Raw genomic sequence first — 25,840 nt, forward strand, 5'->3', positions numbered from 1 at the left:
GTTTTGTAGTCATTTTATGTCTCTTTGTGTTTTTTATGTTGTCAGTTTGTTCTCGTGGTGGTTATTTTGTTTCTCTTCTTGTTTGGTAGGTTTATTGGCAAGTGGCAAATTGCATTACCGTCATCTACGTGGTTGTGTCTTTCTGATATTGTTTTGTTTCTGTTTGTGTTCATTCTGTCTCTGTTTACGATTTGATATTTTGTGTCTTTGGAGTTGTTTTATAGTTTTTAGTCTATTTGTGTGTCAGGAACAGTGTTGGGAAGGATACTTTCAAAACGTATTCCGTTACAGAATACAGAATACATGCCCAAAAATGTAATCTTTAACGTATTCCATTACATTAACTAATCTGAGTAGCGTAATCTGAATACTTGGAATACTTCCGGTTTGTATTGCATTTTTTAAGTGTACGATTGCGGCGTTGTTATAGTCATTGGAGCAGCAGCAGTTTAAACTCTCTCTCCGCAAGATGCGGCGGGGCAGCTGGATGTCCGGCTCCCATCCTCTCCCATCTCTGTGCGGGTCCTACCGGAGGCTGAACCCCCCCCCCCCCCCCTGCGCCAAGGCTGCCTCGCGCTGTGCAGCGATCGTTTCGGCGTCGGGTCTATTTTTTGCGCTTGACGCGAGCGTATCGCTCCAGGAAACACACTGAAAAATGATTTTAAAACGATATTGATGACATATTATATGATATAAATGATAAAGTATGCATCCCATAGTTTGTATTCCCCTTCTGTTGTCCTGGAGTTTTAATTTTACCAATTTTACCGATCACATTATTAAATGCCCCCCTCTGCCCATCCACTACAGACACACAAGCAGTCATAAAGATAAAAAGAGAGGGGGGGGGGGGGGCGGAGAATACGTAATTTACCCTCGACACCCGACATTGAACGGAGCAAACAGCGGAGAAGCTCTTGAAGATGGATGAAATTAAATTGGGACGCTGTTGCAGTTAATGTTGGAGAAACAAGTGACCATATACTACTGGGTCAACAGGTGATATTATTAGCGCTGCCCGGCGCTTCAGCGTCCGGTGTGAACCCGGCGTGCCTCGCTGGCCTCCTGCAGAGCCATGACAGCGGAGCTCTGGGAGCGCAGGTCGGTCTTCTCTCACCAGGTGCTGGAAGGGCAGCTTGCGGATCAGCAGCTCCGTAGATTTCTGGTAGCGACGGAACTCTCTCAGAGCTTCGGTCCCGGGCCTGTAACGGTCCGGAGCCGGTAGCGGTGAGGCTCCTTCACGCCGCCGGGGGCCCAGGCGCTCTTACGGCAGCCCTGGTCTCCAGCTGCTTCCTGGGGGCTTTGCCGCCGGTGGATTTACGAGAGAGTGAATAAACTTGAGAAGTACCGTCATGTAATCCACTGATTTCAACAATGTAATTGTATTCTGAATACCCTCTATTTAATTTGTAACTGTAACGGAATACAGTTACTCATAATTTGTATTCTAAATACGTAACGCCGTTACATGTATTCCGTTACTCCCCAACACTGGTCAGGAATTGGGGAAAAGCAGGTTCTGAATGCAGGAGAAATTCAACATTCAATGAAACATTAGGGAAACAGGAACAAACAGCAAAGCACAAGGCATACATCCATGAGGACACTGGAAACATGACAGCGAATAAGGAAAACATTTTCTAAATTAAACAGGAAACCAGAAACTCAGAATGAACAATATTCTAAACCCAAGGAAAAACGCCATAATGAAGAGTGTTCAACAAAATCCAAAAATCCAAAAAGTCTTAAGCTTAGAGCTCAGATGACATTGTCGTTGTTTTGTATCTCTTTGTAGTTTATAATATCTTTGTGGTTGTTTTCTGTTTAGCTGTGGTGATTTTGTTTCTCTTTCCATTTTGTGTTTGACTGTGTCAGGTCACGCGTTACATGTGTCAGAGCCTTTGTTCAAAGTAACTGTTAACATGTCTAGGTCAGGGAGTTCAATGTCAGCAGGTGTCTACATTCACTACACTAACCTTAAATGGAAAATAATTGTTGGTTGTTAAAGATCTCAAATATGTATAGCAGTTTAAAAAAACAAAAACAACTTTAACTCTAAGAGAGCACTTAAGGAAAGGTACCCAGGCTACTTTCCCCTTGTGGATTTCTATGTTTATTTGATACCAAAAAGTGAAAACAAACTCAGAGGGAATAAGTTTGTGTGTTACTATAAGGATGAAAAACACAGAAAGTCAAACTTTACCTTGCAGCAGACATTTCCCCTTCTGCCGTCATTTCTTTACTGGGGCTTCGTTGCTTCGCTGGTCTCTCTGATACAATAAAAACCAGCTGCTTGTTTCTGGACGGCTTGTTGCAAGAACTAAATCCTCAGCAGGCTTGAACAAAGTTGACACACTTGTTTGGTTTCATTTTCCTTTCTCCACATCAGCAGGATGGGCCACCAAGTCCTGCACTTAACTCATTGAACTCCAAAGCTCAATTTGGTAGTGAAAGCGAATAAAAAAATAAAAAAATAATTCGGGGGGAATTTGGGTAATATGAGACATTATGAGGGACACCTAAACTCCAGTTTGCTAAATTCATGTTAAAAAAATCGGGTCAACAAGACTTTTACTGTAGTCAATCATTATGACTCTGGAATTGCTTGAGAAGGTCAATGACATAAGATTCTGATAAGATTAATGTTAATGATATAAATGTGTCATAAGACAATGTTCCTCATTGTTATTAATGTATTCATACATCAAAATATGCATTGATTGGTTTCAAATGTGTTTTATCTATTTATTTTCTTTCATCATGACAGCCTCAAAAAGTAAAGCCTTATAGTCCTGATCACCCACTGGTGGCTCCCTGCAGTATAGGTCATAGATCCTGCATCCTCCATGGTAATGAATGGTACATATACTAGAAAAACTAGACTAGAGTTAAAATGAATGGACACCAGTTAAATTTACATTAAGAGCTTCATTACATCCAGTGCATTTTAATTTTTGCATGTCTTCAATAAAAATGGGTCTAATGGATTTGATGTTTCAGAATTAACAGTTTGAATTGGTATCATGTCACAGTATCACATGGTAGATTGAATGTGAAGATGGTCGACATGACGGCAACAAACTTAGTTTTTTTCCACTACACTTCCTTCCTTTTTGTCATTTATGACAACAAAAAGAATGCACAACTACAGTAAAACATTAAATAGATAAATTCACAAGGATTCAAGTGTATCTACACCATTACTGTAGGAGAGAGCAATTTGTATCCGGGGAAGGGAGTGCGTCTTTAACAACCCACATGTGTACGTGCAGCCACATTTCCTCCAAAGTGCACGCACAACCGCTGTGGCTCTAAGTTGGAGTTCCTGTAAGTCATTGTTGTTGAGTCGACCTGTAAGAGAAAGTGTGAGGCTGGCTGCTTTTGCGTGCTCAGTCCTCTCCTTTACTCCCTGTTCACGCATGACTGAATGGTCATCCCACAACTCCAACACCTTCATTAAATTTGCTGATGACACGACAGTCATAGGCCTGATCCCCGTCATCGGCCTGATCATCGGCAACAATGAGAAGGCCTACAGAGAGGAGGTCAGAGCCCTGACATCTTGGTGCCAGGACAATAACCTCTATCTCAACGTCAGCAAAACAAAGGAGCTGACCTTGGACTACAGGAAGAGACGAGGAGTAGGACATGCCCCGGAATCAAGGAAATTTCAATTTAAAGCCACTGAAAATAAATAAATACTCAATTAACGGCTAGATTTTTACTGCTTTACTATTTTGTACTATGCCGTATTTTATAATCATTTTACTACTGTACATTTTACCCCTTCACAGTTTCTGTTTTTAGTTTGGCTTCTGTCTTGTTTGTATGATTTCAATAATAAATAAAAAATAAAACTAGAATGTCACTCAGTGGAGCACATACCTCCTCTTACCTGCACCTGATCATACTGTTTTATCATCAAGACGCTTGAATTAATCTCAGACAAATGTTTGAGAAGATGATTTATTTTATTTATTAATTCATCTTTATCTTAATCTTAATTAATATATATTTTTATGAAACATTTGATCAGTTGTGATAAAGATGTTTGACCAAAAGGGGGCGACAAACGTTTCCATCTCTCTAACAGAATAGAGATGGAAACGTTAGTGTTCTAGGGTTAAGGTGTGAGGTGGGTCCTGAAGCTAGACCAGTTGAGAAACACTGATCTCAGAGTCAATAGCGCCCCTAGTGGCTGTCTGCATTATATGTCATAAATCCTGCCTATAAATCCTTTTTAGCAGATAAGAGATAGACTTAAATAACGAAAAAGTCAAAATACACATCAGTATTTTCTCTTTAAGTTGGTTTTCTGTCATTTAAGGTAGTTCTTCTCACACTGATGTTCCAGTGTTATTTGATTACCATGTAACGTTATGGTTTTCACAGAGACTTGGCTGGACAATAAACTCAGGGAAGAGCAAGGGAGGAGATGTCTGCTGCATGGTGAACAATCTGTGGTGCTCAGATGTGGAAATTTTTTCTTCGGGCTGTTCTCCGGACCTGGAGCACCTCATGATCAGATGCCGACCTTATTATATCCCGAGGGAGTTTACATCGGTCGTTATAACACCGGTGTGTATTCCACAACATGTCAGGTACTGGGCGAGCTGCATGCGTTTATCGACAGGACAGAGGCCTCACGGCCTGAGGCTGCGTTTATTGTGGCCTCAGTTCTGCTGCTGCCTTCCTTTAGGTAAACTGAAACGTGACAGACCGGTGACTCGAACGATTCAGTGGTGGTCCGACCACTCAGACTCGGCTCTACGGGACTGCTTCAGCACTACGGAATGGTCTGTGTTAAGGGACAACAACATCAACACCTACACGGACGCGGTCATCTGCTACATCAGCAAATGCATTGATGACGTCGTACCGAGGATTACTGTACGAACATTCCCAAACCAGAAGCCCTGGATTAATGGTGACGTCCATGCCACACAAGGAACATGTGGGCTTGACTAAAAATCATCTCAGACTAGACAAGAAAGACCAGCAGTGCTGAGGTTGTGTCTGCATCTGTCCCAGAGGAACTGAACAGCTTTTATGCTCGCTTTGAGAGTTGTGGAGATCACTTAACCGGACTAACACACACATGGCACCTGGACCTGATGGCATCCCTGGCCGAGCTCTCAAGGTGTGTGCAGATCAGCTACCAGATGTGTTTACAGACCTTTTCAACATGTCACTGCTCCAGCCTGTAGTCCCTGCATGGTTCAAGGAGACCATCATTGTCCCGGTTCCGAAGAAAACAAAAACCCTGAACGACTACCGCCCAGTAGCACTCACCTGCACTATCATGAAGTGTTTTGAGTGGTTAGTCAAATCCTTCATCACCTCCTCCCTCCCTGACTCACAAAGAGGTCCATTTAAAATCCCATCAGATTTAAATTTTCCAAGGGGACTAGATGGCAGGGCGTTTCATAGTAGCCTACAATTCAAAACACTCTCAAATGGAGAGAAAATCACGAGACGTTGGCTTGTTTACTCGCAACAAAGCAAAGCTGTGAAGATTTTCTCAATACTTGAATGTGTGTGTTTTAGCTGTTCTACATAGTGTGTTTACAAAGTAAAGTAACATTTTGTGAATTATCTGCTTCTAAATCTTTGCTTTATTGAAGAAGATTGCTAACTTGTATACTTCTGCTTTTAAGTTTGTATTTATGGATGACTATTTAATTTCTACGAAGATTTTGCACATCCCAATACTTGTGTGTATGTATGTTTTGGCCGTTCTGTGTACTGTGTTTACAAAGTAGATTTTCCTTTTTCGTTTTAATAAAATGTTAAACTGGCAGAAACAAACGTTTTTTTCTCGGGGGGGGGGGGGGGGGGGCATCATAAAGGAGTTATGCTTAGGGCACCAACATGGCTAGCAGCGGCACTGCATCTCCCTCACCCTTACACTGCCCTCTCCCACCTGGAGCAGAGGGACACATATGTGAGAATGCTGTTCATTGACTGCACTTCATCATTCAATACCATCGTGCCCCTGAAGCTCGTGTGATGGAAATCTGAAAATCTGTGTCTGGAACATCAAATTTGTCCTTCTGTATTTTAATAGGGGCTTTCTGCAGAAAGGATCAACACAGAGAGTCACAGGGATCTCAGAGTGAATGTGGAGAACAGTCAAATGCAAGGATCTTATATAGGTGAACATAAGCTGTTTGTCTGAGACAGTGCAGACTGGTTCTCTAGGCGCAGTTTGACACAGGAATCAAGACACAGAAAACTGATTTACATATGTTTCCTTTGGCAATAAAGCAGACATAAATTCAGTTATTTGGAGAGTTAATAAGTGGAAAAAAAAAAGGTCATAAGGGTTTCATGTCATAAAAGTTCAGATCATAAACAGTTTAGGTCATAAAAGTATTTAGACAGTTCATAAAAGTATTTAGACAGGTTATATATATATTTAGACAGGTCTTCATAAACTTATTTTTCATCTACAAAATAGGTTTCAACCACACTTGGCTTTAGCGATAGGTTCAGGATCCTGCTGAAATGTCAACTTTGTGTTTCGATTTCATTTGGATAAATCTGAGCACAGAATGATTCCATGTAGCTCAGCATTCACCCTACTGTTGCTATCACCAGTGAAATCCTCTGATGTTCTTGTCATGAAGTCGTCTTTTCGTTTCCTGGACTAACTGTACAGTAACAAAGAGGTTTTACTTCACTTTTCAAAGGATTTTTGTCTCAATCAGAAGATTCAGGATCAGAAGACATGTTGTCCTCAGACGATCAGCTTGTTTTACCACTTTACCATTATTTTTTTCAAGACAAACCCAACTGTTGATTTTTTCTTTTTAACCTTCATTATCACTTCCTTGATCCTCGACACACAGCTGCAAAAAACACATTTACAAGCCAAGTTCCCTTTTATCTATTTATTAGATTGTACAAGAATAAGGTGCAGATTGAATTGTAAATAATACAGTAGTAAAAATACAATAGTAAAATCACATGAGATAAGACAAAGACAGAGGCTGAAGTCTTGTTCGAGGTCTTGTTGGGGGGAGACAAGCAAAGTCTCAGATTTGTGACCCTGATTTCATCCTGATAGTTACATAAGCAGGAATAGTATGCATAAGCAGAGATAATATATAGTGTGGTATAATGCTAAGGTATCCATATATACAAAAAATCATAACAAACATCAGGCTCAGGCATTCACAAAGATTCAATCTAGGACATCATGAACATGGTGAAAATCATATGTTCCTCCCAAAATAAGCATTTCAGGTCATCTGAAGAGATACGATGCATCACAAAGGTCAAATGTCCTATTTGAAAATTATTTAGTCAGACCAACAGTTTAAAATAAATTCTGAATTACTGTTGCTAGTGATGATTAAGATATTTTGTCACGTCGAAGGGGAAACAAAAGCGGCTGTTCTGTAAAAAATCTGTTATTTCATGTTTTAGAGAAGTCTAACATATATAAAATAAACAACTAAAAAAACAAAAAAAAAACATAGGTAAAATAAACAACTCACAACTAAAACACCAGATAAGATGGACTCTCTAGTCCCATTAACAAAAATTGCTCTTGAATTCATATCAATCATTTGACACAGGATATATGTTACTAGCTCTGTAAACTGCTTCTCTAATTGGATTGATAAAATCCAAAAATTACTGACTGAGATTTTTACCTTGACACCCTTTGGATAAGAACAGTTTAATAATCACATCAAACAGGAGCACTTAAATTGATTAAACAAATTGTGATTGGTCTGCTAACTACATAATTTCCGGAGTCGCATTTCCGGTTCATGCCCGATAATACCGGCGGAAACCACGGAAGATTTAGAAGAACGAATATGGTCCAAATAGAAGAGCACTTGGCAGAAGAGATCCGAAACTATGACCACTAGTATAACCCGTCACTGACCGGCGGATTTGTCCGCCAGAAAAAGGCTCTGAGGAGCCGCCATGGCGATGTAAATTAACCGCTCTTCTTCGTGCCACACACGAAGAAGAGCCGACTTCGACAAAAAACATTACTCCGCCTATTGTTCTTGCGGGGAATTGCATGGCAACACGCGCAACGCTTGGAAAACCATGAATGACAACGAGTCCTGCGTCACAACTGCTGAAAAGCCGCAGACGCCGTTGCAGAAGCTAAAGACACACGGCTTCTACTTCTGACTTTATGACCTGTCAAATTGATCGTATCAACTATGCGGGGGTTTGCGACAGCCTAGTGGTGTGGTGGTGAAGTGCAGTCATGCTGCGTTCATGAGCGTCAGGTAAGCTACGGTCTGGCTATGTCCCGTGGTATGGTATCCTATTTAATTTAACATATTTATATTTATTGGTAAGAGTAAGAGACCACACAGGGATGGATAATGAGCGTTATTTAACATTTAATTACAATGTCACGTATGGCAGCCACCTTCAGATATGAGAGACCCCCTCAGATTTTTGACTTGTTGCTTTCATGGGAGCTAGTCCTCACTCTCTGGGAGCTCGGCTCCCTCTGGCTCCCACGTAATTCGAACACTGCTTCTGCTAAGACCACATGACCCAGAAAAGTTGATTTTGTCGAACAAATTGCAATTTAGATTTTTCACTTCAAAAATAGGCGTGCGTGATGATGCCATGGAATGATATCTCTTGCTTTTCGCAATAATTCAAAAACTGGAGTAATGCATTTACTGGCTTCAGCTTTTGATGGATATTGCTGTTGGCAGGTCCTGAAGTCAGATTGAGGCGTTATATTAGCCAACATCATGTTTGCCTTGAGCTCACAGTGTCTTAGGGATTTCCTGTAAGGCGGAGATGTTCGCAACAGCTATTTGAGACAAAAGATGATGAGTCGACGACATTAAAGTTACCAGATGAACAGTTCTCTGCGCGTGCACTGTAACTGAACAAAAACTTTGTATATGCATGCAGTTAGGGGGTGATGTACAATGCAGAGAAAGTCATTTTTTTTTACTTTTATGCGGGTTAGAGGAGGTCTGCTTCTGTTGTCTGCTGTTCTGTTTGCGGAGTCTGGTGGATGGGCAGTTGTTGGTGGAGGACTATAGGGCCGAGGTGAACTGGCTGGGGCTGAAGTCACTTCAGATCCCTGAAGAGAGGCACAGTCGAGATCGTGGTCCACTCTAACACACTGAGGCACTGGAGGATACAAAGAAACCTTTTTCTGTGCAGATTTATCTGTTGGTTCACATTCATTTGCAAATTTATCACATCATTCCCTTGGGTAACAAACAGCATTTGTTTTGAATCATGTCTTCTTTCCCTGCATCCACATTCCTTCTTCCACACACTCAGTGCTTTCAAATATGTTTCAATTTCATTGAGATCGTTCTTAGACACCTTTCTTTTTGACTTTTTCTTTTTAATTCCCAATTACTCCCAACCATAGTAATTGTCTTGGACTGACTGTAACCCCACTGGGGAATCCAAAATCTTTTATCAGTATTGATAAGGGTCTGGTGGCAACCTCACCATATTTAGTTGGCATTTCTTTCAACTTTAAAGCTTTAACATCAGGCAAATTATCAGGGTTCCATTTAGCTCCTTTTGTGGAAAATTGTGACAACCTTAATACAAAGATACTCTCTCTGCTCAGAGCACTACTATATTCAGCAAAACTTCTTTAATTTCAGTTTTTCTTCCACTTTATCAAGAGTTAAAGTTGATCAGGAGTAAAATGTAAACTAACATGACCAACACAATAAGGCCCAAGAAAAACTTCTTCTCCGGATAAAATGGTGTCTCCAGAAGAGCTTTTTTTTCCTCTGAAGTTTCCTGGCCCTCACACAGGGAGTCGTGGATCCCCTTCCATGAATCCATCTCTGAGCTCCACAGAGTAGCTCTGGCCCTGATCCATTTTGAGCAGGCGGTCTCACTGCCATTTGCCAGACTGATGCTGCCCTGACAGATGAAGAAGATATCCATGCCGAGGAAGAGAGCATTGAGTGCTATGAAACCTGCCCTGGCTGCCTTGGAAAGAGCGAGAGGCCCTTTGGCGACTGCCTGACCGATATCTGGGATGTCTGCGGCCACGTTACCAAATTATTTACTTTCCTGAGCCACCACCTTTCCAGCACCTGCAATCGACTCTTCATTTTTTAGCAACTTAAAAGCAGAGGCACCATCAACTAATGCATCAATACCTTTTCCAATAACACAGCCTTTCAAAAAAACCTTGCCAAATCCCAGAGCCTCTTTTTTGATATTGTCTTCCAATTCGGCTTGACTGGTCACCTTGTCCAGACATTCCTGGAGACTGTGCACATCCTCCATGAATTTCTGGAAAACCTCTCTGGCTTTGTTCTTTTGAGAGATATTTACTCCAATCTCTGTGGCGGTGGTGACAAGGCTATTGGCTGCGCTGGTGATTCCCATACCAACCCCCGTCATTGTCAGAGCTACAGACACCCCTGCCGTCACAGGAATTAAAGCCAAGCCAACAATGGAGAGCACACCTCCAGTCGCCCCAACCGAGCTGCCTACTACACTGGAGATCTTTGCCCCCTTATTCATCCTGTCAAGCTGAACAGCCCCCTCCTCCAGGTCGTTGAGAAACTCCAGCATCCTGTCCTTTCGGCTGCTGAAGTCACTGATGAAGTAACAAAACGATTCCTCTTGAAACAAGAACACCATCCTGAAGTGCTTGTTCATCCTGATGAAGACAAAACAGTAAAGGAACAACATAAAAAGACTAAATAGGGTATTTGTGTATATATATATATATATTTACTGCTTTTTAAACTAAGGCACTGATCTGATGTAAAGTTTGTGCCAAACTGTAGCTTAAACCATAAAAAAATGTTCCCCCCCGTTTTTTTAAGCCTGGATCGTGTGACTTACACAGCATTTGATTCTCTGACGAATAGTAAAATGATAAATAACATGACCATCACATACAAGCTTAACAAAACAGTAATATCCATTAAAAACATCACACGAATGCAATAGACAAAGTGAATAAAAAAAAAATAATAATAATGATAAGCAGTTCCGTCTATAGGCCAACCAGCCTCCTGAATCTGTTCAGAAGAGTTGTATGATCTGCTGTAACAAAGGTTCAACTCAGTCCAGTAAGTAGTTTCAAAGCAGCTTAAACAACACTTACCTCATCTCATCCAGCTGATTAATATGATCAAGCATCCTCTGCATGTCATCTTCAGACAGATCCACGTCGAAGTTCACCACAGTTTCCGTCGTCATTTTCAAATGAAAGCCACTGAGGGAGTTGTGAAAGACAGTTACACTTACTGTCACGGGTATGGTGAGGACCCAAATGCAGCACAGGCAGACGAGATCTTAATTGGTAATGAACTTTATTTGTCACTGCAGTCTTAAACAGTTCTTAACAGTGGCAGGGTGAAAAGTCTTTGTTCCCAGTGATCTTCAGCGAGATCTGGCAAGGAGTGAGTCTGGTGTTGCTGAGTGGAGGCAAGGTCCACAGCAGGAGGATTACCTAGATGCAGACAGGATCAGTGGTGAGCTGTGTAGCAGGCCGGAGCAGGTAGCAAGCAGGTAGCAAGCAGGTAGCAGGCAGATAGCAGGCAGATAGCAGGTAGCAGGCCGGAGCAGGTAGCAGGCAGGTAGCAGGCAGGTAGCAGGCAGATAACAGGTAGCAGGCCGGAGAGAGAAATGCTGGAGGTCAGGCATTTACGCAAGACAATCTGGCACTGAAGCAGAGACAGGAGCAGGCTTATATGCAGCCAGGGCTGTCACAGGTGTGGAGAGTTGGCCTGATGAGGGGGCGTGGCTAACAGGTAGAGTGGAGCAGAGACAGAGGAGTGGAAAAATACCAGCAGACAGGAGATGAGCAGACTGTGACAGAACCCCCCCCTCAAGGGACGGCTCTCGACGTCCCAAGACGAATGGACCAAACCGGGTGGGAGGCGGGGGCCTGGAGGAGGGCTAATACTCGTCCGAGAGCCCAGCGTCCATCTCCAAGACCCTGGTCCCGGGGAGACTGTCGTCGCTGTCGTTTGGGGACTCCGACGGAGGATGTGGTCTGGGAGGTGGCCTGGTTCTGGACGTCTGGGTGGGGTTGCGTCGATGGAAATCCCTGATGATGGTGCGGTCCAAGATGTTCCTCCCAGGAACCCAGAACCTTTCTTCAGGGCCGTAACCCTCCCAGTCCACCAAGTACTGGAATCCCCTCCCACGCCGGCGAGACTGCAGGATACGACGGACAGTGTAGGCGGGACCTCCATCGATGAGGCGAGGAGGCGGTGGAGGTGGTGTGGCAGGAACCAGGGCGCTCTCTTGGACCGGTTTAACCTTGGAGACATGAAACGTGGGATGAACCCGCATGGATCTAGGGAGTTTGAGCCTCACTGCCACTGGGTTGACAATCTCCTGGATCTCGAATGGGCCGATGAAGCGAGGAGCCAGTTTCTTGGATTCCACCCGGAGGGGAAGATCACGGGTGGAAAGCCAAACTTTCTGACCCGGCTGGTAGTCTGGGGCCTTGGAGCGGTGGCGATTGGCGGCCGCGGTGTAGCGGTCAGCGGCCCGGAGTAGAGCCGCCCTGGCTCGGGTCCAAGTCCTGCGACAACGGCGGATGAAGTCCTGGACAGAGGGGCAGGATGTTTCTTTCTCAAGTGCCGGAAAAAGCGGTGGTTGGAACCCATAGGTGCACTCAAAGGGGGAGAGACCGGTGGCGGAGCTGGTCAAGGTGTTGTGGGCGTATTCTACCCATAGGAGCTGTTCGGACCAAGAAGTAGGGTCTTGAGAAGTCATGCAACGTAGTGCCGTTTCCATCTCCTGATTCTTGCGTTCGGTCTGGCCGTTGGACTGGGGGTGGTACCCCGAGGACAGGCTGACGGTGGCTCCCAGGAGCGAGCAGAACTCCCTCCAGAATACTGAGGCGAACTGGGGACCCCGATCAGAGACCACGTCCACTGGGATGCCATGGAGACGGACGACGTGGAGGAGGAGTAGTTTAGCCGTCTCTTTGGCAGATGGGAGTTTGGGCAGGGGCACGAAATGTGCCATCTTGCTGAACCTATCTACCACCGTCAGGATAGTAGTGTTGCTGCTGGATGGTGGTAGACCGGTGACAAAGTCCAAAGAAATGTGCGACCAGGGACGATGAGGCACAGGCAGAGGATGTAGAAGACCGGCAGGGGCATGATGAGCCGGCTTGTGCTGGTTGCAGGTGGGACAGGCATTGACGAACCCCCGAATGTCCTCATCCAGTGACGTCCACCAGAACCGGCGCCGCACCACGTCCTTGGTCCGTTGGATCCCTGGATGACAGGTAAGTTGAGTGCTGTGGGCCCATTGTAGAACCTCAGACCGGAGGTCAGGCGGGACGAACAGACAGTTGGGAGGGCAAGCACTAGGTCCGGGCTGGTCTTGGGCGGCGACCCTGACCTTCTCCTCTATCTCCCAGGTGAGTGTGGCCACCAGACGGGAAGAAGGCAGGATAGTGTCTGGGTCGGTCCTGTCCCCCTCCTTTTCCGAGAACTGACGGGACAGGGCATCGGGCTTGACGTTGCGGGACCCCGGTCGATAGGAGAGGGAAAAGTTGAAGCGGGTCAGGAAGAGTGCCCATCGAGCCTGGCGGGAGTTCAGTCTTTTGGCGGACTGGAGGTACTCAAGGTTTTTATGGTCAGTCCATACCAGAAACGGCAGTTTAGTCCCCTCGAGCCAGTGTCGCCACTCTTCTAAAGCCAACTTGACGGCGAGGAGCTCTCGGTTTCCAATGTCATAATTCCTCTCTGCCGGGGTCAAACGTCGGGAATAGAATGCGCAGGGGTGCAACCTCTGGTCGGAGGCTGCTCTCTGGGACAAGACAGCCCCCACTCCCGAGTCGGAAGCGTCCACCTCGACCACGAACTGCCGTTCAGGGTCCGGTATTTGGAGGATGGGGGCCGAGGTGAATCGTGTCTTCAGGGCCAGAAAAGAGTCATTGGCGGCCGTGGACCAGAGAAACGGAACCTTGGAGGAGGTAAGAGCTGTGAGGGGGGCCGCCACCGAACTGTAGCCCCTGATGAACTTCCGGTAGAAGTTGGCGAAGCCCAGGAAACGTTGCAGCTGCTTGCGGGAATCAGGGGCGGGCCAAGTGGTGACGGCAGAAACCTTGGCTGAGTCCATCTCCACGGTCCCTCTCCCTACGACGTACCCCAGGAAGGAGACAGACGAGACGTGAAACTCACACTTCTCGGCCTTGATGAACAGCGAGTTTTCCAGCAGACGTTGGAGGACCTTCTGGACGTGATGTACATGTTCCTCTCTGGAGCGGGAGAAGATCAGAATGTCATCAAGGTACACAAAGACGACCCTGTTGAGCATGTCTCTGAGCACGTCGTTGACCAGAGCCTGGAAGACAGCAGGAGCGTTGGTGAGGCCGAAGGGCATCACCAGGTACTCGTAGTGACCAGTGGGGGTATTGAACGCCGTCTTCCACTCGTCCCCCTCGCGGATCCGGACCAGGTGGTAGGCGTTGCGCAGGTCAAGCTTGGTAAATATGGTGGCCCCCTCTAGGAGCTCGAAAGCTGAGGAGATGAGAGGCAGGGGGTACCGGTTCTTGATGGTAATGTCATTCAATCCACGATAATCAATGCAGGGGCGGAGTGTCTTGTCTTTCTTCTCCACGAAGAAGAAACCTGCTCCAGCCGGAGACGAGGAAGGGCGGATGATGCCTGCCGCTAGACCGTCATTGATATATGTCTCCATCGCCCCCCTCTCAGGAACGGACAGGGAATACAGGCGTCCTCTGGGGGGCGTGGCACCGGGCTGGAGGTTGATGGCGCAGTCATAGGGCCGATGTGGGGGCAGGGAGGTTGCCTTGGCCTTACTGAAGACCTCCCTGAAGTCCAGATACTCAGCCGGGACCCCCAGCACATCGGTAGAAGAACTGGTCGTGGCAGAAGGTCGTGGTGTGGCGGCTTGCTTGAGGCAGACCTGGTGACACGATGAACTCCACCCCAGGATCGCCCCTGTGGTCCAATCAAGGTGTGGATTGTGACGTCGGAGCCATGGGAACCCCAGAAGGAGAGGATGACGAGGAGAGTGCAGGATGTGAAACTGGAGTGTTTCATGGTGGTTCCCGGAAATTAACATCTGTATAGGCACTGTCAGGTGGGTCACAGTTCCCAGAAGTCGGCCATCCAGAGCGTTGGTGGAAACTGGAGCTGGCAGGGGAATCTGACCGACACCCAGCTGCAGAGCTAGGTTAGAGTCCATAATGTTGGCATCAGAGCCAGAGTCAATGAGGGTGGCGAGGGTCTGGGATCCCTCAGGCAGTAGCAGGCGGACCTGGCACAGGGATCGTGGGCTGGAGGAGGAGCTAGATGTATGACTCACCAGGAACTCCTTCCTTCCTGATGAGCCCGACCTTTTAGCGGGCACCTGGAAATAAAGTGTCCCGCTTGGCCACAATACAGGCAGAGGCTCCCCTCGCGGCGTCTCCTCCTCTCTTCTGGCGTTAGACTGGCCCGACCCACCTGCATGGGTTCAGGCTCCCCTGAATACCGGCAGCCAGAAAGCATCGATACGTCGGAAGCCGCTGGTGAAGGGGCGGGCTGGCGTCGTCCTGCGAGCCCCTGATGTTTCTCCCGCTGTCTCGCTTGAATGCGACGGTCAATGCGGGACGCCAGCTCGATGATGCCGTCGACAGTGGTGGGAAGGTCGTACGAAATCAGTTCGTCTTTAATGTAGTCAGCGAGCCCCATCAGGAATGCGTCGCACTGGGCAGCCTGGTTCCACTCACTGGAGCTAGCCTGGGTGCGGAAGTGGATGGAGTAATCGGCCACTGAACGAGACCCTTGCTTCAGACCTAGAAGCCCTCCAGAAGCGTCCGGACCTCGGGAAGCTTCTCCGAACACTTTGCGGAGCTCAGCGGCGAAGGCTTGGAAAGTGGAGCACGCTGGAGTGCGACGCTCCCACTCGGCTGTTCCCCACAGCCGAGCGCGCCCCGTCAGATGATTCACGGTGAACGCCACCCTGGCGTCTTCCGAAGCAAAGGTGTGGGGCTGGAGGGCAAACAGGATGGAACAGTTTGTGAGGAACGGGCGGCAGCCCTCCGCGTCCCCGGCGTAGCGTTCAGGAACCCCCACACGAGGCTCCGAGGCGGAAGCAGAGGCAGCCGGGACTGGTAGAGGCTGGACTGGTTCTGGAGGCAGAGGGACAGCTTGAGCAAAAGCTGCGGCGAGTTGTTGGACCTGCGAGGCTAGCAAGGTAACCGCCTGCTCCTGCTTAGTCACCGCCAGTTGAACATCTGCTGAGTTCGAAAGCAGCAGCGCCTCGTGGTGCTGGAGCATCGCCTCTACCTTCTCCAGGCGATCCATCGGCGTGTGCGCTGGGTCCATGTCTGGCCAGATTGTACTGTCACGGGTATGGTGAGGACCCAAATGCAGCACAGGCAGACGAGATCTTAATTGGTAATGAACTTTATTTGTCACTGCAGTCTTAAACAGTTCTTAACAGTGGCAGGGTGAAAAGTCTTTGTTCCCAGTGATCTTCAGCGAGATCTGGCAAGGAGTGAGTCTGGTGTTGCTGAGTGGAGGCAAGGTCCACAGCAGGAGGATTACCTAGATGCAGACAGGATCAGTGGTGAGCTGTGTAGCAGGCCGGAGCAGGTAGCAAGCAGGTAGCAAGCAGGTAGCAGGCAGATAGCAGGCAGATAGCAGGTAGCAGGCCGGAGCAGGTAGCAGGCAGGTAGCAGGCAGGTAGCAGGCAGATAACAGGTAGCAGGCCGGAGAGAGAAATGCTGGAGGTCAGGCATTTACGCAAGACAATCTGGCACTGAAGCAGAGACAGGAGCAGGCTTATATGCAGCCAGGGCTGTCACAGGTGTGGAGAGTTGGCCTGATGAGGGGGCGTGGCTAACAGGTAGAGTGGAGCAGAGACAGAGGAGTGGAAAAATACCAGCAGACAGGAGATGAGCAGACTGTGACACTTACTTCCTGCACTAAATGTTACCCACTGCTAAATGTGTCATGTTGTTGCACGTCTGTTCACCTTTTTCCTAAAGTCTCGCAGATTTTCTGCGTGGTCTCTATGTACTTGTACAACTCATAGAAGAGCACTTCCACATTCTGAAGTCTGGGCAGGAAGAAGACTTGTGCGTCTCTTTTGAACTCGAGGAGGAGAGGGCAGATCCGCCGTGCCGCAGTGATGACAACCTGAACACAATCGAGGGTGATCCCTTTGGGCAAAGATAGCGCCTGTTTCTCCGTAAACACATGGAGCGAAGTGACCGCCAACTTCTCCACTGCATCCAGGAAGTATTCGAGCTTCGCCAGGCCAACCAAAGTGTCCTTGAGCACAGCAGCCAGCTCCTCCTGCAGCTTTGCACGCCTGCTGTCTGCGGTCACTTGGGTCAGCTTGTTCTTCAAATATTCCCCCAAGGCCTTACCTTTTTCCTCTGACTTAGACACATGGTCGAAGTTTAGGTCGATGCTGTCAACACTCTCTTTGATATCTATCATCATGTTTAATTCGGTCTCCCTACCGAGCCCCCATTTAGAGACGTCCTCACAGAATTCTCTTACAGTGTCGATGTAGCTGAAGGTTTCTGTGACATAGCGGCACAACACCTGCTGTAGCTCTTTTCTGTAATAAGACATAAAACATCGATCACTTTGGGACATTTCATTTAAGTCCAGAGCAGAAAATGTCACTGAAAGACTGAATATATCTCCATCATAAATTTGAAGTGCCTTTTTTGTCTCTTTCTGGGTGTTTTTGTAGACAATTTGTGTTTGTTTGTACTTGTTTCGTTGTAGTCATTTACCTTGTGCTTTTTCTGTTTTCTTTCTTTTTGTGGTGACGATTTATCTCTATGTATAGCAGTTTTAAAAAAGCACAAAAACTTTAACTCTAAGAGAGCACTTAAGGAAAGGTACCCAGGCTAATTTCCACTTGTGGATTTCTATGTTTTTTTTTTTTTATACCAAAAAGTAAAAACAAACTCAGAGGGAATAAGTTTGTGTGTAATATACAATGGTGGAATGTAACGAAGTATTTTTACTTCGTTACTGTACTTAAGTAAATTTTTACGTATGTGTACTTTACTTAAGTAAAAATAATAGTGCATACTTTTTACTTTACTCCGTTACATTTTGCAGCTATTATCTATACTTTTACTCCGCTACATTTCTACAATATGTGTCGTTACTCATTACATTTTATGAACACAGTTTCGCCAAAATGTTGCTGTGACGGAGCGGCTCCGCCAGCGCGTTCCACACACGCACACACAGTCACACACGCAGCCACAAATATGTCCACTCTCCGGTTAAAGTTCGTAGTTGATCACTATCTAACCATCAGCTACTCTGTTTAGCGCTGGGCCGACGGAGGGTGCCCACTCGTCAGCTCCGCATCTGGGTGACACACACACACATACACACACATACGCATCTGGGTGACACACACATACGCACACACACACACAGTCACACACAGTGGCCGGTCAGCAGCCGTCCGGACCACTCCGTGAAGAAGGAGGAGGAGACGTTTCTTTAGTTTTAACGCCGCCACTTTATTGATTGACTGTCCACCGGAGCAACACTCTCATCACCTCTAGGTGCTCGTTCACTTCTCGTATTCACACACTTCTTGCGCAAGTTACCCAGGTGCACTACGTCACTCTCTGGGCCCGTTCCTTAAAGGGGCAGGCCATACCTGCAACAGCGCGTTTGGCAGCAGCACTACAACCTTGCCTGTTTTGCTGAAAAAACATTCAACTGCTTATAATTATTACTAGTAGTGACATCTGTAGAGGCATGAGTATTACCAGTAGCTATATCTGCATTCTTTATGAAAATGGCACAGCCTAGACATTGAGAGACAACCCATTGCGTGAGTACTTTTACTTTTAGTACTTAAAGTAAATTTAAAAGCAAGTACTTTTTACTTTTACTTAAGTAGGATTGTTGATGTAGTACTTTTACTTTTACTTAAGTATATATTTTCCTGTGTACTTGTACTTTTACTTAAGTACTAAACTTCAGTACTTCTTCCACCACTGGTAATATAAGGATTAAAAACATCTAAAGTCAAACTTTACCTTGCAGCAGACATTTCCCCTTCTGTTGTAATTTCTTTACTTTGTTGCTTCGCTGGTCTCTCTGATACAATAAAAACCAACTGCTTGTTTCTGGACGGCTTGTTGAAAGAACTAAATCCTCAGCAGGCTTGAAAAAAGTTGACACACTTGTTTGGTTTCATTTTCCTTTCTCCACATCAGAAGGATGGGCCACCCAGTCCTGCACTTAACTCATTCAACTCCGAAGCTCAATTTGGTAGCATAAGCGAATAATAAAACAATAAAATAAATAATTAGGGGGAATTTGGGTAATGTATATGTATTTATGCATCAAAATATGCATTGATTGGTTTCAAATGTGTTTTATCTATTTATTTTCTTTCATCATGACAGCCTCAAAAAGTGGAGCCTTATAGTCCTGCATCCTCCATGGTAATGAATGGTACATATACTAGAAAAACTAAATAAAATGTCTGAGTTAAAATGAATGAATGGACACCAGTTAATGTTACATTTAGAGCTTCATTACATTCAGTGCATTTACATTTTTGCATGTCTTCAATAAATATGGGTCTACTGGATTTGATGTTTCAGAATTAACAGTTTGCATTTGTATCATGTCACAGTATCACACCGTAGATTGAATGTGAAGATGGTCGACATGAAAGCAACAGACTTAGTATTTTTCCACTACACTTCCTTCCTCTTTGCTTCTGCATCCGCTGTGTTATTACCTTGTGACACTGGGTCATTATTAGAAGTGTTTGCATCACATTTACATACAGCAACCTGTTTTGGGAGGAGGATAGCATCAAGCATCTGAGACACTCGAGCATGATGTGCAATTGATTTGTCTCTGTTTCCAAATCGTGCAAAAATCTTGCATATCAACGTCAGTGTAGATATTCACAGTTTTGCTTTTAGCCAACTTGCATGCTTCAATGAGAGCAGTGAGCTCTGCTGCAGACAGAGAAGCAGGGAGTGGTTGTGCAATCAATCACAGGCTGTGCAGATAGGCAGCTGCACATCCTCCACCCTGACTCTCAACACCGGTGGCCCCCAGGGCTGCGTGCTCAGTCCTCTCCTGAACCTCCTGTTCACGCATGACTGAATGGCCATCCCACAACTCCAACACCTTCATTAAATTTGCTGATGACACGACCGTCATAGGCCAGATCACCGTCACAGGCCTGATCATCGGCAACAATGAGAAGGCCTACAGAAAGGAGGTCAGAGCCCTGACATCTTGGTGCCCAGCCACAGACTGTTTGCCCTCCTCTCTTCTGGGAGGCGTTACAGGGTCCTCCGTTCCCGGACCAGCAGGTTCAAGAACAGCTTCATCCCTGCGGCTGTCACCCTGCTAAACTCTGCACCACAGCGATAGCAGCCATTTCTTTTTAGCAGATAAGAGATAGACTAAAATAACGAAAAAGTCAAAATACACATCAGTATTTTTTCTCTAAGATGGTTTTCTGTCATTTAAGGTAGTTCTTCTGACACTGATGTTCCAGTGTTATTTGATTACCATGTAACGTTATGGTTTTCACGGAGACTTATATCCCGAGGGAGTTTACATCGGTCATTATAACAGCGGTGTGTATTCCACCACATGTCAGGTACTGGACGAGCTGCATGCGGTTATCAACAGGACAGAGGCCTCATGGCCCGAGGCTGCGTTTATTGTGGCCTCAGTTCTGCTGCTGCCTTCCTATAGGCAGAAACTCAAACGTGACAGACCGGTGACTCGGACCATTCAGTGGTGGTCCGACCACTCAGACTCGGGTCTACGGGACTGCTTCATCACTACGGAGTGGTGTGTGTTCCGGGACAACAACATCAACACATACATGGACGCGGTCATCTGCACCATCAGCAAATGCATCAATGACTTCGTACCGAGGATTACTGTACGAACATTCCCAAACCAGAAGCCCTGGATTAATGGTGACGTCCATGCCAAACTCGAAGCACGGACCCACGCCTTCAACTCAGGTGATCTGGTGGTGTACAGGAAGTCCAGGAACGCGCTCCGGAGTGCTATTAGAAGTGCCAAAAGACATTACAGGGACAACGTGGAGTCTCACTACCAGGGCTCCAACACAAGGAACATGATAGCTGGACTACTGGGCTTAATAATGATACTAGACTAAGCAAGACTGTTTATTTGATTCTGTGTGGTGTTTAAAAGTAATTGAATTACTTACCAGTTACTGTATATCAAAAGTAATTAGTTACTAGGGAAAGTAACTTTTAAGTTACTTTTATGTATGCTTTTTAAATGTAATGAATATGAACAGTACTGAACAGTCAAACACAATAACCATATTTTTTAGACCTATTTATTGTAATCAACAGGTCAAAAAACAAATACTTTGTTAGACATGCTGTGTGGACTTCACCATGCCCAGATATCACACTGATAGATCTCCCCTCTCTCAAAACACACACACAGAAGTTTACTCACCCACCACCCTCCCCCCGACACTAGGTGGGATTTGCTGCTGGTGATCATGAGGTTAAACTTAAGTAGGCCTCAATTGTTTGTGTGATATTGTATGATTATCATTTGTGACATATTCAGCATTACTTTGTTATCTTTCCTCTACAGTTGTAGCCCCAGTTTATGTTGATTGTTATTGATCACCGTTACTTTAAGGTTCTCTCAACATGTCAGCTACATGTCTCTACATTTAAGTCACAAACGATATATATTGATGTACATATGGTTCTGAGATGCAGTACAACCACAAACTGCATTTTAATTTTGTTTTCAATTCTTAAGCACTGAAAATCAACCGTTTTTGTTGGTTTTTTTCACAGATTTTTCTAGATTTGTTTGAGGATTTTAAACGCACACACACACACACGTAGGCGCGCGCGTAGGCACATCAGTCGGCATTACTTTCTAGTCAGAATGGTGGTCCCTGGGACAAAACCAGTTGAAGACCCCTGGCCTACAGTATAAACACTAATTAAATTAGAAATTTGTTGTCTTTTTAAGCATAGCGACTCACCTTGCGTAAATGCCTGTAGCTCTCACAGAGCGGACAGATTTAATAGACACACAAAATCTCTCGCTTCCGGTCCGAGCCTGAGACATAAACACCTGCCGTACAGCTGCGTCTTCATGACCAGTGGTCCCCTACCCCCGGGCCGTGGGTCATTTGGTACCGGGCCGCACAGAAAGAATAAACATTTTACATGTTTTCTGTTGTATCTATTATCCAGTCATTGTTCGAAATTAAACGGTGTTTTATTTTGAAAAATTACCGGATCCTCTAAGTTATATATATGTCCCCATCACGGGACATATATGAGGAAAACACATTCTTATGGGTTAGGGCAAATTCATCAGCCAGCACTGCTGCTTGTGATAAGGTCACAACCTTTTGTTCATTTAAGTACATCACAATATTCTCAGGCAAACATCTCTTAAACTCCTCCAGAAGTATAAGTTCACGCAAAGCAACAAAATCCTTGGTTTCAGAAGCCTGACACCATTTATTAAATAATGTGCCCTACTCATGTGCAAATTCACCACACGTTTGGTTGCCAGTTTTTCTAGAGTTCCTAAACTTTTGGCGATAAGCCTCAGGAACTAATTCATAGGCCCGAAGAACAGTAGATTTGACCACCTCATAATCCCCGCTCTGGTCTAGAGTAAGACTATTACAGACCTCCTGCGCTTTGCCTACTAGTTTGCATTGTAACAATATTGGCCAAACATCTTTAGGCCATCTTAATGCAGACGCAATACGTTCAAATGCACAAAAGTATGAATCAACTTCTGTTTCCCTAAACGGAGAAACAAGTGCTACATGTCTGCCGACATCAAAGCTATCCTGATGGAAGAGGGTAGGTGATGAAACCTGAATGTGGGTGGCAGACGCTAATGGGGGTTCCCGCTCCAACTCTAGAGCTCGCACTCGTAGGTGCATTGTGTCACGCTCCATCTCCTTAACACGGAGCACCAAGTTGAGTTCCTCGGCCTTCATGTCAATCTTAATCAAGGGATCCATGTCAGGGGCGGACCGTGGCATTGCCTTGGCCTCCGCATCTTCCCCAGTATCCACCTGACGTTCTGGAAACACCTCCTTTTCCCCTAATTCTTTAACCAAAATTTGTTTTAAATCAAATTTTTTTGCATTTAAAGGTACTTTAACCCCGAAAAAATCTGCCACAATCAATAAATCATCTTTCTTACATTTATCTAGCTTTTTAATTGAGGGATCCGTGACAAAATTGTCTAATTGAAAATCCATCCTTTTAACAACAAAAAGCCGACAACACGTTTGTGGAACATATATTATCTGCCAACAAACAACAAAAGAAAAACAAATGTCCCCATAAGAAGAAACGGACGAGCCCCTAATTCATGTTACGACCCTGCCTAGGGGTAAAACAGTCGCAACATGATACCAGAGTTTCCCCCCCCCCCTCCTTGCACTCTCCCAAGAAACCAGCCACAAACAATTATCAGCCCGTTAGTGTTTATTAAAACACCTTCTCCTTCAGGGTGGGCTAGCAGCCAAAACAATAAACAGAAAACTACCCTAAGGCGACACAACCTAAACTTCCCTACTCAAAATAAAGGAAAACAAAAGACAGGTTACTGACCTAACTCCTCACGTAAGAAAAACAGGAGAAAACATGGATCAAACAAAAAAGGCTACCCACCCCTACAATGAACGGGCTGGTACAAAGAAAGAACAGTTTGATAACGTGCTGCACAAGATGAGTGCCGCTGGACGTCCGGCTGGCAGTGGCAAGGAGAGAGAGACCGCAGGAGCTGTGTGGAGCCTCCTCTTATCCCTCCAGCTTGGGCTGGAACCAATCAGCTCCCTGTGAACACACCTGCAACACATCACAGCAGAGAGAGAGAGAGAGAGAAAGAGAGAGCGAGAGAGCCACACAACCTCAGGGTTGTAACAGTCACCCTATTAAACTCTGCACCACAGCGATAACAGCCACCCCCCCCCCACACACACACACACACACAAACCTTGTCCACTGACTATACTTCACCCCCTCCACCCTGGCTTGGACTGCCACACACTCTCCTCCAACCACTGAACATTTGAACATTTGTACATTTGCACTGACTGTTACTTTGTTTACTACTGTATATCCCGCCTATAGTGTCTTCATATTTATATATATTTGTATATTTATCCTGCTCATAGTGTATTCATCGTTGTTATATCATACAATTCCTGTTACTACTGTAATATTCCATATATATTTCTTACTGTACAGTTCTTATTTATTTACATTTTCACTTTAATATGCACAATTACTCTGCACTTTTACTGCCTTTTTTGCACTTCTGGTTAGATGCTAAACTGCATTAGGTTGTATAAGTACTTGTACTGTGCAATGACAATAAAGTTGAATCTAATCTAATCTAATCATACTGTATTATCATCAAGACGCGTGAATTAATCTCAGAGAAATCAAGGAAAATGTCCCTATTTTACAATGTTTGAGAAAATGATTTATTTTATTTATTAATTCATCTTTATCTTAATCTTAATTAATATATATTTTTATGAAACATTTGATCAGTTGTGATAAAGATGTTTGACCATAAGGGGGCGACAACCTTCAGAGTGGCAGAATAGAGAGAGGGAAACGTTAGTGTTCTAGGGTTAAGGGGTGAGGTGGGTCCTGAAGCTTGACCAGTTGAGAACCACTGATCTAAGAATCATGAGCGCCCCTGGTGGCTGCCTGCATTAGAGGTAATAAATCCTGCCTAAAAATTCTTTTTAGCAGATAAGAGATAGACTAAAATAACGAAAAAGTCAAAATACACATCAGTATTTTTTCTCTAAGATGGTTTTCTTTCATTTAGGGTAGTTTTTCTCACACTGATGTTCCAGTGTTATTTGATTACCATGTAACGTTATGGGCGATGCGTGTGTGTGTGTGTGTGTGAGAGACAGAGAGAGAGAGAGAGAGAGAGAGAGAGAGAGAGAGAGAGAGAGAGAGAGAGAGAGAGAGAGAGAGAGAGAGAGAGAGAGAGAGAGAGAGACTGTCTTACGTGCACTCATGATTTGAGATTGGAGGTTAGTGTGTTTTGTGTGTTGGTTTGCGGAAAATTCGTTTTATGTCACTGTCAATTGAATGGGAATTTATGCCCCTCCGCTGTGAGCCTATGCCCCCCCATTAGATTGGTTCTGACGCCGACTCTGGTTCTGCTGCTGCCTTCCTATAGGCAGAAACTCAAACGTGACAGACCGGTGACTCGGACCATTCAGTGGTGGTCCGACCACTCAGACTCGGGTCTACGGGACTGCTTCATCACTACGGAGTGGTGTGTGTTCCGGGACAACAACATCAACACATACATGGACGCGGTCATCTGCACCATCAGCAAATGCATCAATGACTTCGTACCGAGGATTACTGTACGAACATTCCCAAACCAGAAGCCCTGGATTAATGGTGACGTCCATGCCAAACTCGAAGCACGGACCCACGCCTTCAACTCAGGTGATCTGGTGGTGTACAGGAAGTCCAGGAACGCGCTCCGGAGTGCTATTAGAAGTGCCAAAAGACATTACAGGGACAACGTGGAGTCTCACTACCAGGGCTCCAACACAAGGAACATGATAGCTGGACTACTGGGCTTAATAATGATACTAGACTAAGCAAGACTGTTTATTTGATTCTGTGTGGTGTTTAAAAGTAATTGAATTACTTACCAGTTACTGTATATCAAAAGTAATTAGTTACTAGGGAAAGTAACTTTTAAGTTACTTTTATGTCTGCTTTTTAAATGTAATGAATATGAACAGTACTGAACAGTCAAACACAATAACCATATTTTTTAGACCTATTTATTGTAATCAACAGGTC

The 25,840-nt window shown here is 45.2% G+C and overlaps 2 protein-coding genes across 2 annotated transcripts; both read right to left on the reverse strand.

Annotated features, from left to right (window-relative positions):
* Positions 1–9,677: 9,677 nt before the first annotated feature.
* On the reverse strand, positions 9,678–10,557 carry LOC133022912 (apolipoprotein L5-like). Its single transcript, XM_061089814.1, is given in 3 exon segments — positions 9,678–9,767; positions 9,769–10,016; positions 10,137–10,557. Coding segments are annotated over 3 exon segments (759 nt in total).
* A 6,389-nt stretch (positions 10,558–16,946) lies between these two features.
* On the reverse strand, positions 16,947–19,094 carry LOC133022913 (uncharacterized). Its single transcript, XM_061089816.1, has 2 exons — positions 19,004–19,094; positions 16,947–17,544 (listed from the first exon to the last, which is right to left on the reverse strand). Exons 1-2 carry the CDS (start codon positions 19,015–19,017, stop codon positions 16,947–16,949), a joined length of 612 nt encoding a protein of 203 aa, XP_060945799.1. The 5' UTR covers positions 19,018–19,094.
* Between the last annotated feature and the right edge of the window lie 6,746 nt (positions 19,095–25,840).

This window comes from Limanda limanda, chromosome 17 (assembly GCF_963576545.1).
Source record: "Limanda limanda chromosome 17, fLimLim1.1, whole genome shotgun sequence".
NCBI classification, from domain to species: Eukaryota; Metazoa; Chordata; class Actinopteri; order Pleuronectiformes; family Pleuronectidae; genus Limanda; species Limanda limanda.